Genomic DNA, 15,554 nt, shown 5'->3' with positions numbered 1-15,554 from the left:
TTCTCCAATTCAGGGTTGTAAGCAACCCTCCCCAGCAAAAGCATTGTTGACTTCTAATGAAGCAGAGAGGCATATGTAGCTCTGAAATAGAGGTTGCCAAATGGTATTCCCAGTGACACATGGGAGACTGGAGGAAAGGGTCTCCACAGAAATTCATCAGTGTGGGGAGAGCTGGTTAGTAGGTAGGCCATAGAATTTTCCAGTGACATCACCAGTAAGCCCTTCACTGGACACTCTATTGTATCTAAGAGATCCCTAGAATCTTCTGTGATGTCACCAGTGTTGTGGTGACACCAACTGCCTTTGGGATATTACTTCAGTTCCCTTTGGGTTCACAAGCAGGCATGTTTCGCCAGCTGCTCAGGCTATTTCGGAAGGAAAGTGTTGATCAAGGAGAAACCACACCAGGTCAGAGGGAAGCTGACCCCCTCTCTAGTGAAACAGGAAGGAGGAAATCATTCTGGGGAAGGCTTGGTGAGTCATGGGCAGAGTTGGGGAACATCCTCAAGGAGGTAGGTTTGAGATGTGCCTTCTAAGACTAGGCCTTACAAGCAGGAGAGTTGGGATTTTTCAAAGGCAAACCAAGAGTCAGGAGTTCCTGATCTTTAATTTGAGAGAAAGACATAAAGTGGTAAGACTTCAGTGTCTTTTCTTGAAGCTTTTTAACTGTGAGTGTCAATGATTGGCAGGAGGAGTCACTGTGAGATTAACAATGTGACCATCCATGGTTGGGAGTTGAAGCACTTCATCCTCTAGATTACTGTAGGTTACAGAAGTCTCTGATGGCGAGAACAAGGAAGGATGCACCCCTAGTCATGAATTGAGTTCTCAGACACTTTGGGCTGGACCACACTTGGTTAGAGCTTGATGGTGCTAAGCATTATGAAGTCATTATGAACTCCAGGATTATCTGCACCACATCTGATATGAGATAACAATGTCGCAGATGTTTATGTCTCAGTCAGATTATACATTTCTGTGCCGGGGTTTGTGTAATAGTGAGTGTGGTACGCATATGGCATTAGAGGTTGGGAAGAGGGACATAGCTTAAGAATCAACCTTTAAGAAAGCTTTTCTGCTCTTTCAGGGATTCACCCAGTCTCTACCATTTCCCCTTCCTCAACCTCCTTTTCGGATTCAGAATGATCTATTCTGCCCATTGGTTCAAATATGCAAATTCACTTGGGTTTATCTGTGTACAGGTTTTGGTAGGAAGGCATCATCCCAAAATGTCATCAGTAAGCAAGAGGAGTGTCTAAAGGAACTGGAGGAACTCAAATTTGAAATCCAGAAGTGTCAATTCGAGAGGGATGAACTTTACCAAATCCTGGACCTTTATATCTATGATGAGTGGGACCACAGGTAGTCATTATGCCCAGTAACCTGTTCACTGTCTTGCGCTCTCTCTCTACTACCTCAAGATTTACTCATAGCACGAGAAAGTTTCACCTCTCATCCTGGATTTTAAGGAGATTTGGCAGGCATTTGCTTGTGAGATAAGCTAGGTGCTGTGTGTTTAGGGTCAAACTTTTTGTACTTGACCCTGATCTCACTGGATTAGCTTTGGTTCTGTCAACAGCTAGAAGGACCTTGTCACACTTGCTGCAACTGTGGGAGTGAATGAAATGCCTGCATGTCATCACTCTTTTACTCTGCATTTGTTCATTATACACTGATTCTATGGCACCTCCATGGATGTAGTTGGCATTCTAAGTGTGTTTGGATATGGGTTGGTGTGTATATATGTGGATGTATTTGTTGGTGTTTTACTCTGGATCAGGACGTCTGGGACCTTTGATGGGGTCTGAGGATTTGTTTGATCAACACTTTGCAGGTCATGATCATGATGAGTACGTGGAGGCCCACAGTGATCAAAAGAGAACTTTGTTCCTTCTGTATACCTTGGTGGCACCCAGGACTCTCCCGAGGGGAGGAGGTGCTATAAATCCTCTTCCTGGTCAAACTTATTTATGCCCTCTGGGAATTCATGTAACGATAGAAACCAAGGATTGAGTATACCTGCTTTCAAAACAAGAGAAATGTCATCACAGCTTTCTCTTGGGCCCAAAGCTGTGGCACAGACTGGAGGAATCTTCTTCCTGAACTAGTCAATTCCATCATGCTAACCTGGCCAGCTCTTGAAGGTCAGGTCCCTCCAACTGGTACCGTGGCTCTGTTGTCCTGTGCCCAGGATAATAAACTTAACCAGTACAAATACTTTGAAGGAGAAAGTATGTGGTACATACTGAGTTTAAGTAATCGAGAGAACAGTCTGATTTCACCTAATTTGTTTCACCTGCTTTGATCTTTAGGTTTTTATTTTTTTAACTATCCAGGGATTGTTTATTGTGACCTAGAAAGGTCACTGTGGTCTTGACAGTTGTTATTCCCAAACAGGCAGCTCTCAGGCTCTGCCCCCTCCTATATAGTGAGTCTTTGCAGAACCATATCTCTCAGAATTCCAAGGATCCTTATTTCAAAACAAATGTTTGCTTATTTACATAGAAATATTTTCTGTGGATTGAGTCTCACTGTTGGGTTTTGGTCTGGTTTTTGACTTTGCCAATTTCTTTCCTTCCACCATTCTTTGAATTTGAACTTTTTTATTATATATTTTTATTTACATTTCACCTAATTCTGAAATCGTGAGTTCAAAACATTATTTGTTCCTTTGGCCATGACCTAACCCAGGCTGCATGTCGAATTGCCAATACTTCAATCTGAACATGAGATGAGAATGATGGCTATGCAAATGATGACCAACTCAATAAGTGATGCCATGGAGAGGTACAAGGAGCTCATACAAGTGAACAGTTCCTACCGGTGAGTCGCTGACAGAGATGAGAACCCAGCACTAGGCAGGGAATGCTTCTGTCCTGTATGACTTTAACAAAAGTCAGGGCTCTGGTTCCATGGTGTCTGACTCTTAACAGGAAGCCTGCCTCCTGGCAAGGGTCTTAGATTTGTAGCTCTTGGACTCAGTTGTCGTACATGTGAGGGGTGTAGAAGACCCTCCAATTGTTATTTTCCCCGTTAAAGATCCTCTAGATAGAAAAGGTTTGCACCATGATGGGAATATCAATCAACTCTGAATCTCTAGGACTCTGACAGGAGATATAAAGATCTGTGATCCATGAGAAACACATGGAAAGATTGTATAGCTATTGGGTCTTCAACTACCCCTCAGAGGGGCTTTCCCCACAACGTGAAGATGGTTTCACCATACCATGGATATACGAGCTCCCTTATGGACCATCTCTTCTTCCTTGATTTATATAAACCGTCTTAGTGTCAGGATTTTCAGAAGTACTTTGCTTCATGTGGAATGTGGATTCTGGATTTGACCTCCTCTAATTGGTGTTAACTTGTATAGTGTGGCTCTATTCTGGGGATTTCTGAGGATGAGGACCCTTGAAGGGATGATTGGACTTGCAGGAGTGACAGGCAAATAGAGGCTGGCTGGGATTTACCATTTTTTGTTTGTGGTTCAGCATCAGGCAATCCCAGCTCCTGCGTGAACAAGCTCAATTGAAGAACAATATACAGATTTTGCTGAATGAGAAGAGAGAACTGCTGGTGGAGCAGACTGAACTGCCAGCATCCTCTGTGGAGGCAAAGAGGTTCTGTGAAGAGGCCGGAATGAACATCTGTGACCCCAGAGCCAAGCAACAGCAGGTAGGGTTAGGACTCAGGTCAGGTGGTCCTCATGTCTTACCATAAACATAGACACACCAATGTAACTGTCTATTGACTGATCCATGTCCTGACCTAGGTCTCATCCAAGTGTTCATTCATGTGATGGTTTACAAGGCTTTCTGTGGAGATAGCCCCTTTTCAAGAAACTGCATGTTTGGAAATGAAATGCTCCTGCTCTTTGAGAATCTGCACTTCATTAAGGGAGATAGGTTGATCACACAGCACAGCACTACATGCCATTATGTATGGAGGGTGCTATGTGGGAGCCCCTCTTTAGACTAGAACAGGGCTTTGAGGGATGAAGCAAAAGCCTGGAGCTCATTTTCTTTACAGGGATCCTTGAGACTCAGGAAGTAAGTAGTTTTCAAGGAGGAGAGCCTGGTGGAAATGCCAAAGAAATGGTTCTCATTGTCATTTGTGGTGGCTTTTGTTCTTCCTCCCCTCATGTCCCTGTATATGAAGATGGTGACTTCATGCTTCATAGATCTTGGGTAACTACAGAGCCTGTGTATCAGCATGTCAGTCCTGTCTTATTTGAGTGCTCCTGGAGAGTTCATAACTGGGCCTTAGAACCTGAAGCTGTTTAGAAGAGCAAGGATGTGGAAAAGGTTTCTCAAAGGCTGAGGGTTGACATGAGAGACTTGAGGCTTCAAGAACAAAGTTATCCATATGTACCCCCAATTCTCACCAAGAAAGGTGCATTGCTGTGCTGACCTGCATCTTAGGGAGCATGCGGGGAGGCCAGTTCATGACATGCAGTTTTGTCCAGTCATTATCTAACTTAGTCCTTTAAGCCTAGGTCTCTCAACAAACATGAAGCTTCCTGTTTTGTGCTGGCCAGCAGTCTTTGCATCATTCGTCCAGTTCCAAGATGAGCCCCCTCTCTTATTTGTCTCAACACATTCTTAAACCATTCAGCTATTTTAAAAATAAGGATTAGATTTCTTCACTTTACCTGAACAGGTTATCTCCCGGGAAGATTCTGGATTGTCTTATTGGCTTCACCATGATCTTGCATGGAATCCTAGAGTGCAACCCTCTGCTGACATTGCTTTGCTGACTATATCATGGGTACTGCATTCTTTCAGGATAGATTCCCTCTCAATATTGTACACAGTGCTGCCTTTCAGAAAAGTCACTGTATGTTATTTATTTAGCCTTTTTCTGACTGACATTGAGGTTGTTTTAATATCACAGGAACTCTAATGTGATGAAATATTCCTGGGAACTGACCATGAGTCACTGTCTTCTCTGATGCTTCCAAAGTCTTCTATGAAGGAAACAGGGTAGTTTTAGTGAGGGGCCTATGATGAGTCAGCATAGAGCTTGATGGAGTCTTTTCCTAGAAATCTCTCTCTTGAGGATTTAATGTTGTGTTGTTTAGAGTATCTGTGCAGAACATGTAAATTACTTGTCGGACCAGCAAGTATCTGCATAGAAAGTTTTCCTGAAGTGGAAATGAGTACAGGCCAGGGCAGCACAGCCTGCTTGAGTCTAAGAGACTTGTACACAGCATTGTTCCCACTAATTCCTCACTCAACAGGAAATGTGCTGCATAAGAGCAAAGTTTTCATTTGTGCATGCGAGTGTGTATCTGTGTGTCTGTGTTTGTGTGAGTGTTTGTGTGTGTGTGTGTGTGTGTGGTGTGTGTGTGTGTGTGTGTTTGCAGTAGTGAACGTGTGTTTCCCTCAATTCCAAGTTTCATGAGAAAAGTACTCTAAGCATTCACTTTACATCCATGAAACATTAATAGAGCTGCCCAGTCATTTGGCATCTCCATCTAGCTCTGTACAGCAAAAGGACACTTAAATTACTAATTTATTCTGTTTCCAAAAATTTCAGAACAGAATTATCCTGTGAAGTCTGGGGGAGGAGTGGAAATATGTTCAAGTTAGTCGTATTTCACAGGGGTAACAAATGGTACAGGCCTAGAGCTTGCAGGTACCTTTTTGTTATGGTGTAGAAGCAGGACAATAAAATACTTTAGAAATGCAACCCCCAAAAAGAGGACACAAAAACACCTGTAAAGTTAGATTTTCAAGTGATTACAGGCAAAACCACTGATCTGCATTGAAATCCTTTGGAGCACATCAAAGGAATGGAGTACTGGGAGGTAAGGGCAAGGCTTCTCTAGAAAAATCCATGAGTTTATCCTGCTTCTCTGTTCTTTGTGAATTGTGAAAGCCCACTGGAAGGTTGTGTCACTCACTGTGTCTTCTCCAAGGTTGCTTTCCACATTGCCTGCTACCATTTCTTTCCAGCTACCTTGGCACACTACAACTTCCCGTGGGAGTTGGCTTGGATTTTATTCATTGAGAATTTGAGTTGCTTGGAATTGTATCGTCATCCAGAAAAAGTCCCATAGCTATGCTGTGGTGCAAGAACAGGGCAGTTTCAGGAACCCCTTTAGGTGCACAGATAATCCAAAGCGCTCCCCTATGTTATCTGTGTAGCATTCTGCAAGTGCTGTCAATCAACATCATTTTCTCTCAGTTAATTTCAGCCTCAATGGGTTAGGAGAAATGATGAGCTTCAAATGGGTCTGACAGTGTAAGAACAGGTAGCCCTATGAGAAGCCATGTTCAGAAAGTGGAACAGAAGTTTTAGTTAACCCAGTGATTCCACAACAAGGAGTAGGTATTGCCATTGCAACTAGGGAGCATCAATGTTGTAGTGGTCCCAGAGTAGCCCTGAAGGAGAATCTATCCAGACGTCCATCAGCCAAGGAGTAAAAGTGTACCATACGATGGAGCCCTTCCATAGATTCTGATTCAGTGTGAGATAATCCATGCAAGCTTTTACTTACTTATTCAAATTATCTGTGGAACAATCACATTACGGGGAGAAAAATTGTTGATTTGGATCCTGGTTATGGAGATTTCCTATGATTCTAGCTTTGGGCATGAAGTCACTCAGGCTATGGTAAAGACAGCTCCGATTAGAAGAAGTTGCACACTTTGGGGAAAGTCTGAAAGAGTGAACAAGAACAAGAGTCTAGTCCACCACCAATATATGATCCTTTGCTGAGCAACAAGACAGCTCTACACAGCCTTTGGGACTTGCTAAGCCAGATTGTTAATGGGGAAAGAACCCTGAGTCTATGACGGTTTATGGGAGGACAGCACATCACTGACTGAGCTGTCTATAGGCTCTGGCCACTATGTACATATCCCACTCAACATTTTTTTTATGCCTCCAGCGAATCCTGGGGAATCTTTACATTAAGCATTAATGTTCAGGTAGGAACACAGGCTGGAAGAAGCCATTTGAATATCCTTCCCTATATAAATACCCTTTTTGGGTGGATGACCACCCCACCTGGATTTCAGCCTCAGGCAGCTAAGGAGCTACTCAGAGTATTGTTCTGGTACAGTTCATGTGAATTTTGCCCATGAAACAATATATATGATCCTCTGGATTTCTTGCTATGTTCTACTCCTTTCTTCCTGTGATCTCTCCGGAAATATCTGAGGACATTTTCTCTTCTGTCCTCTCACAAATTGCCTTACACTAGCCATAGACTTACAGGGGTGCTGTTCTGTTTCTACATCACAATCACATTTAATGTCCGTGTGTACGCTGGGAAGATTTGCATGGAGCACATTCTCAGTGATTACAGGATCTATGCAATTCCCATGGATTTGATGTGAGATGGCTTCTCTGTGTATTTGCAGATACAGTGGTTACAAATTGAACCTCCGCAGGTTCCTTCAGTGCTAACGTAATCAGAAATTTCACCTCAATTCTGGGCATGTTCTCCAGAAGGAATCCACATGGTATTCTAGGTTGCTCATACCTCTCTTGAACTCAGGTTCAGACATAGCTACAATGTTATTATTCATTGTCATATACCTGGACCAGTGGGAAAAAATGCTCATTTTTCTCTTAATCCCAGTACAGTGCATAGTCCACAGTTCAAATTCTAGCAGTGTTAAAAGCTGAGATATAAATCCAAGCGCAGGTACTCTATGTCACTTGGGGATGCAGGGACTGACCTAGGCTGACAGGTCATGCTGGATTGTCCAACTGAATAGAGCTGATGTAAGAGGGAGAGCTGAATTGACAACCACTCAATAAATCTTTATTCCCTTGCTCTGCTAGGTCTGAAATTCTCCAGCAGAAACTCGAACATGACACAGACCAGGACAAGATCTCCCTTGGAGAGAAGAGCTACAGTAGGAGAACTAAGTGTGCACAGCAAACACACCACTATTGCGTCTCATCTGTAGTGTCCATAGCAATTGTGGACGGCATTTTCCTCCTTTAGTTTAACTTCTTTGGATTGAATAGGCTGTACTTTCACCTCAGCTCTCTCCAACAAGTGTGCACTTTTTGAGGGACTCAGAGAAGTGTTGATGCACATCAATCAAGAGCTGCTGGTCATCCAGAAAGACTGTGCACGTGTAAATTTGTACTTGTCCTGATGGGTCATCCAGAAGAGTTTCATGGAGATCAGTTCACAACATTGGAAAGACTTTGTGACAAAGTCTGTAATATCATTTATACTCAGTATTGGTAGGCTTTTTCCTTAATACCCCCACTCCAACAAAACAGACCTACTTCCACTCCTCTCGAGAAGATTGTTACCATCACTAACAGCTTTTCTACTATGTCTCCAAGGCAAGCCACAGCTATAAGTCTATTCTGCAAAAGGAGCAGCAAAAGAATGCTTAGCGCAATTCTTCTTTTTAAAGTTTGGTTAATTTTTAAATGTTTTGGTTATTTGGTTTTCCTTCTATTCATTTGAAGATTTATTATTTATCTGTTGTTGTTTTGTTCATTTGCTTGTCTATTTTGATAAGGATATAGACTGTATATATTGACTACCTGCATCTGGTTACTATCAAGTAAATTGGATGTATTCTGGTCAATAAAGGAGTAATCTCAAACTCTTCACTCTTAAGAACCTTCTTTATTGATCATTAGTGTCAACATCTGAAGTCCCACAGCTATCAGGGAGGGATGGATCTCTGAATTCTCATGGGGACTGGGCATCAAATCACTTCCCAGTCAGACTGAGATTCACAGGCATTTATACAGTCACTGTGCACTGTGTTTCCAACTCTGAATTTCAACTTCATCATGCATACATTACCCACTGTGTATGCTTGCTGTCAAATATATAGTTAACTCTAAATTATACTGTCGATGACAGTTTTGACCAAATTAATAGGATAAACATAAATTTTTCTGTAACACCTCCCAGGACATATAAAAAAGGTATAAGGGAGTTTAAAGCCATCGGGAATCCTGCACCCAAATCCCGGGGCAGAAAATGCTGAACACCCAGGAATGCAGATAATCCTGAGACCACAGGAAAGAAAGCCACTTCTGACCAGCTCTGCCCACATCTCTGGCCCAATATTAATCTGCATGATGCCTCTGGAAAGAGGAATAGAGGAGCAGTCAGTGGCAGGAACCTGCTTGGTTCAGCCTGGACCCAGAACCTACCTGGGCCCTGAGCATATTTGAAGAAAACCATAGGCGTACATTTCTCTGTTTCCTGACTGTGGCTTTTTTTGATTCGAAGCTCAATATACCATTTTGTTGTTGTTGATTTTTAGTTGGATATTTTTCATTTCGAATTCAAATGTTATTCCTTCCTTGTTTTCCAGAAATAAGTCTGAATACCATCGCCCTCCACCTCTGCTATAAAAGTACTCCCTTCACCAGCCATCCACTTTCCCAGCCTAGGCAGGACCAAGGGCTGTTCATTCCATTTGTGCCCAAGAAGACCATCCTCTGATACACATGCAGATGAGGCCATGGCACAGTCCCTGTATAGTGATTGGTACTGGTTTAGTCTCTGGGAACTCTGCTTGGCAGCCATGGTTGTTCTTATGGGGTTGCAATTCCCTTCAGCTCTTTCAATCTTTCTGTAATTCCTCCCACTGAGGTCCGGTTCTCAGTTCAATGGTTTGCTGCTAGCATTTGCCACTGTATTTGACATGATCTGGCTGTGCCTCTCAGGAGACATCTATATCCAGTTCCTGTCAGCCTGTACTTCTTAGCTTCATCCACCTTATCTAGTTTGAAGGCTATATATGTATAGGCCACATGTGGGGTAGACTCTGAATGGCCATTACTCTTTACTCATAAACTTTGCATCCCTATCCCTTCAATAGGGATTCTTCTTCTCCTTTAAAGGAAGGAGTGAAGAATCAGCATTTTGGTCATCCTTCCTGACTTTCATTTGGTCTGTGAATCTTGGAGAATTTGAGCATTTGGGCTAATATCCACTTATCAATGAGTGCATACCATGTGTGTATTTCTGTCATTGGGTTAACTCACTCAGGAGGATATGTTTTAGTTCGTTCTCTTTGTCTATGAATTTCATGAAGTCATTGTTTTTGATATCTCTGTAGTACTCCATTGTGTAGATGTACCACACTTTCTGTTTCCATTCCTCTGTGGAAGGGCATCTGGGATCTTTTCATTTTCTGACTATTATAAATAAGGCTGCTATGAACATGGTGGAGCATGTGCCCTGTTGTATGTTGGAGCATCTTTTGGGTATATGTGCAAGAGAAGTATAGCTGGGTCCTCAACTAGTGCAATGTCTAATTTTCTAAGGAACCTCCAGACTGATATCCAGAATGGTTGTACCAGTCTGCAATCTCACCAACAATGGAGGAGTGTTCCTCTTTTTCACATCCGCAAAAGCATCTTCTGTCACCTGAGTGTTTTATCTTAGCCATTCAGACTGCTGTGAGGTGGAATCTCAGGGTTGTTTTGATTTGCATTTCCCACATAACTAAAGATGTTGAACATTTCTTTTGGTGCTTCTCAGCCACTCCATATTCCTCAGCTATGAATTCTTTGTTTAGCTCTGAACTGCAATTTTTAATAGGGTTACTAGTTCCCTGCAGTCCAACTTCATGAGTTCTTTGTATATTTGGGATATTAGCCCTCTATCAGTTGTAGGATTAGTAAAGGTCTTTTCCCAGTCTTTTGGTTGCTGTTTTGTCCTAACCGCAGTGTCCTTTGTCTTACAGAAGCTTTGTAGCTTTATGAGGTCCCATTTGTCTATTCTTGATCTTAGAGCATAAGCCATTTGTGTTTTGTTCAGGAAATTTTTTCCAGTGTCCATGTGTTCAAGATTCTTCCCCGCTTTTGCTTCTATTAGTTTGAGTGATCTGGTTTGATGTAGAGGACCTTGATCCACCTGGACTTAAGCTTTACACAGGGCAATAAGAAGGGGATGATTTGTACTCCTCCATATGCTGACCTCCATTTGAACCAGCACCCTTTGCTAAAAATGCTATCCTTTTTCCACTGGATGCTTTTGTCTCCTTTGTCAAAAATCAAGGGACCATAGGTGTGCTGGTTCATTTCTGGGTCTGCAGTTCTATTCCACTGGTCTATCTTCCTGTCTCTGTACCAATACCATACAGTTTTATCACTAATGATCTGTAAACTGCTTGAGTTCAGGGATGGTGATTCCCAGGGAAGTCCTTTTACTGTTGAGGATAGTTTTAGCTATCCTGCGTTACTTGTTATTCCAAATGAATTTGCAAATTGTTCTGTCTAACCCTATGAAGAATTGGAATCGAATTTTGATGGAGATTGCATTGCAACTGTAGGTCACTTTGGGAAAATGGCCATTTTTACTATCTTCCAACTGCCAAGCCATGAACATGGGAGATCTTTCCATTTTCTGAGATCTTCTTCAATTTCTTTCTTCATATCATGAAATTCTTGTCACATAGATCTTTCACTGGTTTGATAAAAGTGACACTGAGGTATTTTTATTTGATTTGGGACTGGTATGAAAGGTGTCATTTCCCTAATTTCTTTCTCAGCTTGTTTATCTTTTGTGTAGAGGAAGGCTACTGATTTGTTTGAGTTAATTTTATACCCACCCACTTTGCTGAAGTTGTTTATCAGGCTTAGGAGTTCTCTGTTGTAACTTTTGGGGTGTCCCATGTATACTACCCTATCCTCTGCAACAGTGATATTTTGACTTCTTCCTTTCCAATCTGTATCCTTTTGACCTCCCTTTGTTGTCTGAGTTCTGGCTAATGCTGGGGACAACATACAATGGAGACATCGCAGTAGCCCGCAGTAGCTTTTTGTAAAAACTGGTTATTTCCATTTCTCCAAACCTTAGCCCTGGACAACGGCTGTATAGATTTCATTTGTGTGTGACTGCTTATCAGTTGGCCTTGGTGTGCACAATTATTGTATTATATCTGACTTTCCTACTTCTTTCTCCTTCTGCTCTGGTGAATTCTGTGAAACTAGATGTTCCTTGATGTTATGATTCTTAGACAATTGGAAATTGATGCATAAGGGCACAGCACAGCACAGCCCTAGTGGCCCAGGTGGTACTGTGTATTCTCATCTTGGAAAAAATGTAATAACTGCAGAATTGTAGTTCTAGATTAGGGTTTTACTTGCAAAGACACCTTGAAGAAAATAAGAGAAAATGAATTAGAGCCGACATTGGGACCCTAAGAAAGGAAAAAGTTATTGAAGTTAGGAAGTAAGTTTTACATAATATTATAGACTGGTTAAGGAAGTATAGAATATATAAAATAATATACTAGTAAACTAAGTCTAACTACTGGAACCCTTATGAGAGTCATTGTGTGCAAGGAACAGAACGCTAGTGGAATTAGTGTGCTAAGGGTTACCTTGATTCTTTCTGGCCACTGCCTGGCAGTTTTGCCTATGTCATTTATCATTAGAGTGTCACAGGAAAATGCAATTAGCTGATCTCGGAGCTTTGGACTCTGAAGTATAAAAGTAAAGAGTTAAAGTTTAAATAATGATAAGTTTACAATTATTATTATTATATTGGCCACAGGCCTGGGTACAGGGCAAGCCTGAAACTTTGGAGAACATTTGTAGTTTTTAGTTCTTGGTGTGATGTAGTCATTCTTTGCATTTGATTTGGCAATTATTATAAAATCTCTTTTTTCTACCCGCTTTTGGATTATTAATAAAGGACTGGGGCAAGAGAAAGGCTGTAGTTCTGTAGAACATGTGAAGAGTAAATGAGAGGGAGCATGAGGGAGTGAATGAGAGAGTAAATCACAGAGTTAATGTAAGAACAAATGTGAGAGCCAGGGAGAGAGCATGAGAGGAGAATGTGAAAATGAGTGAGGGGAGAATGTGAGGTGTGTATGAAGATTGTGTGTGTGCGTGACAGGAGAGTGCATGTGGTGTGTGTGAGATATGTGTGAGGTGTCTATGAAGAGTGTGTGTGAGAATGAAAGGGTAATGAACAGATGTGTGAATGATTGTGGGAGTTTGAGAAAAGAAAACTGCAATAAAAAAGGCAGAGTGCACAAAAGAATGCAGAGCGTGTGCAGCCTCAAGCTGAAAGAGAGAGAGAAAGAGAGAGAGAGAGAGAGAGAGAGAGAGAGAGAGAGAGAGAGAGAGAGAATAACTTTAAGCCTTGAAGTTGCCTGTCAGTTTGTACCCAAAGAGTCGTCTGTGGATATGTATTATGTGCCTTCCAGATATTCCTGCTTCCAGGTGAGATCTCTGATCCTGTGAGAGAGCCAGGAAAGGCTGACAGAATGGCTGCAACCCTGAGGGCAGAGGATAAAATATTTGGCCTAGACCTCCTAATTTATCTTTTCACCTGAAGCCTTATTATTAAATTTTCTTACTGGAATAGGACTACGATCCTGGTGAGGGTCTTCTCTCTTGGATACTTAATCATTTCTTCGTTGTCACAGACTGTTTGAGCTTACTCCAGTCACTGGGACTTATTCACACCTTCAAATTTGCTGAACTTTTCAGATTTCTAACATTTGTGGCAAACTGAGTAAAAAAGCAATGAATGTTGAGCACTTCACTGGGGTCCAGTGCATATGGAGCTACGGGTGTATGGATATGGTAAGTCCCTAGGAGTTACTCTAAGAAAGTAGGACTGTGCTCCCCTAGGACCCCTGCGTGACCTCACTTCACTTTGCCAGCTTTGTGGGCTTCTACACTGCTGGTCTGAGAAGAACTGAAAACTAATGAAATAGATGTGTAGCCTCCCATTACCTTTGTCATTGTTAGGATATTAGTAGGAGAGGTTTGATTGAAATATACTCTCAAAAATGTTAACAAAACCACTGCCTCTTGTGTACCATCTGGATGAAGTACCAAGTTCACAGACAGTTCTTCACAAACTTCTCAAAGCCAGCAAACTGGAGCATGAAGAAAGCCAAGTCCAAGGCATTCAAAACCAGCATCCTCACCAATGCCCCCAGGAAAGGCTTTGGTAAAAGAAGGGAGGTACCGAGACAGTTGGCCCTCATACACTCAGAGAAGACTGTGCCAGGAGAATTGGGGAAGGATTGTGGGAGAGAGTAATTAAGTATCAGTAGTCAGTGAGCAGAACGTAAAGTGAAAAAGAAAAAATACATAAATAGAAATAAAATAAAGTTCTTTAACAAAATGGGACACAATGTATTGCTGAAATAACTCTACTGTGTTTACACTTGCACATGCTTTAACATCTAGAGAGACTAGATGTGATAAAGTAGGATGCCCTTGTCGTTTACATATACTATGTACACAGCAAAGATAAATGAAGTGGATAACATGCAGATCACAGATCCATTGTTCCCTCGCATCTATGTGACTCTGCTTCCCTTTATCAGGACTGTGGAGGCCTCCTCTCATCCAGGTCTCAGGGCTCAAGCAAAATGCAGTCCCCTATGATCTCTGGCCAAGTGCTCTTGTGTTCCCAAAATTACTCTGCCTCAGGCTGCAGAGGCACTGAAGAGCCAGCCTTCACCTTCAAGGTGCAACCACTCTTTCAGTCTTTACAGGCTCTCTGTTACTCAACTGAAGGTTTCAGCAGAGGCCTTTCATCTCAATAACAGAAGCTTACCTAATCCAAAACATTGGGAAGCCATCCAACACTCCTGATTGCCTGCTTACCTGAGACCAAACTACATAGCTCTCTTCTTTATGCCTGTTTTCCTGATTTGAAAGTAAATATTGTGTTCATCTGTGGCATTGGTGGTAAGAATAAAATCCTTAACATGAATAAGAGGACCATGCAGAGCATGGCTTTACATTCTACTTGCAAATTGAATAGCTAGAGGGAATTACCAAAGAAAACAATAAGAATCCTAACAACAATTACAGAAATAATGAAATGAAATAAAACAAAAACAAAAGCAAAAACAAAAATACCTTGTGGGTGCTGGTATTAAAGCCATGTATTAATTCTGACCAGCTTTGTAGTAATTTCCAATAAAAAACAAACAAACAAACAAACAAACAAACAAACAAACAGCCTTATTACACTTGCAGCAAGTGCAGGAGAGAAAGCCCGGAGACATCCTGTGCTGCTGCCCCCATGCTGTGATTCTGCAACAACAACTTCCTTGGGAATAGGAACCTGTATGCAGTGGGATCCCTTGCTGGGCCTGTCATCTCAAAAATAGGGGCTTCCCTAATCCAAAACCTTGGAATCCAGTTTACTTCAGGCCAGGAATGAAGTCAACCATCATTAGTGAAAGAGCAAGGGAAAAATTATACAGGAAAAAATATGTGCCTTAATCAGAAAAGATCCTCAACTTCTAAGGCCTCCACAATCTCCACCCCTCTCTTCTGAGCTTTGCATAGTGATGTTGTATAACTCCAGATGGTAGGAAAAGGCAGAGTTCTTCCCAGAAAAGTCATACATGATTTTCACCCTGACATATGTGAGTTGAGGTGGCATCGTATCACAGAGTCAGCTCACCCGGGATAAGGACACAGAAGCCACAGATGACAATGCCAATGGACTCCCTCCTGAACTTATGGACACATTAAAATTGAGGTTTAGCCTAACCTTAGGCCATTCCACTCCCTGCCCATCCACCTTATTTTTATGTTTGCTATGAGCAAAAGATCAGAGTGGA

General features: G+C 41.9%; 1 protein-coding gene across 7 annotated transcripts in view; it reads left to right on the top strand.

The window, feature by feature from the left end:
- Nucleotides 1-8,592, top strand: part of LOC148003499 (disks large homolog 5-like) — a 35,005-nt gene extending 26,413 nt beyond the window's left edge. For 3 of the 7 annotated variants that reach the window (XM_087568757.1, XM_087568756.1, XM_087568758.1), the window contains exons 2-5: nt 1,203-1,362; nt 2,692-2,823; nt 3,492-3,675; nt 7,798-8,592. In XM_087568757.1, coding sequence (XP_087424883.1) covers nt 2,732-2,823; nt 3,492-3,675; nt 7,798-7,803 — 282 coding nt within the window. In that variant the 5' untranslated portion in view covers nt 1,203-1,362; nt 2,692-2,731 and the 3' untranslated portion in view covers nt 7,804-8,592. Of the gene's footprint in view, nt 1-259; nt 475-1,202; nt 1,363-2,691; nt 2,824-3,491; nt 3,796-7,797 lie in introns of those variants that run through there. The other 4 variants (XM_087568754.1, XM_087568760.1, XM_087568759.1 and 1 more) reach the window with 4 other exon arrangements.
- The last annotated feature ends 6,962 nt before the right edge of the window (nt 8,593-15,554 follow it).

The sequence above is a fragment of the Rattus norvegicus genome, chromosome 9 (genome assembly GCF_021556685.1).
Source record: "Rattus norvegicus strain SHRSP/BbbUtx chromosome 9, alternate assembly SHRSP_T2T, whole genome shotgun sequence".
NCBI classification, from domain to species: Eukaryota; Metazoa; Chordata; class Mammalia; order Rodentia; family Muridae; genus Rattus; species Rattus norvegicus.
The sequence above is the reverse complement of the archived record's forward strand: the minus strand, read 5'-3'. Positions and strand labels throughout refer to the sequence as shown.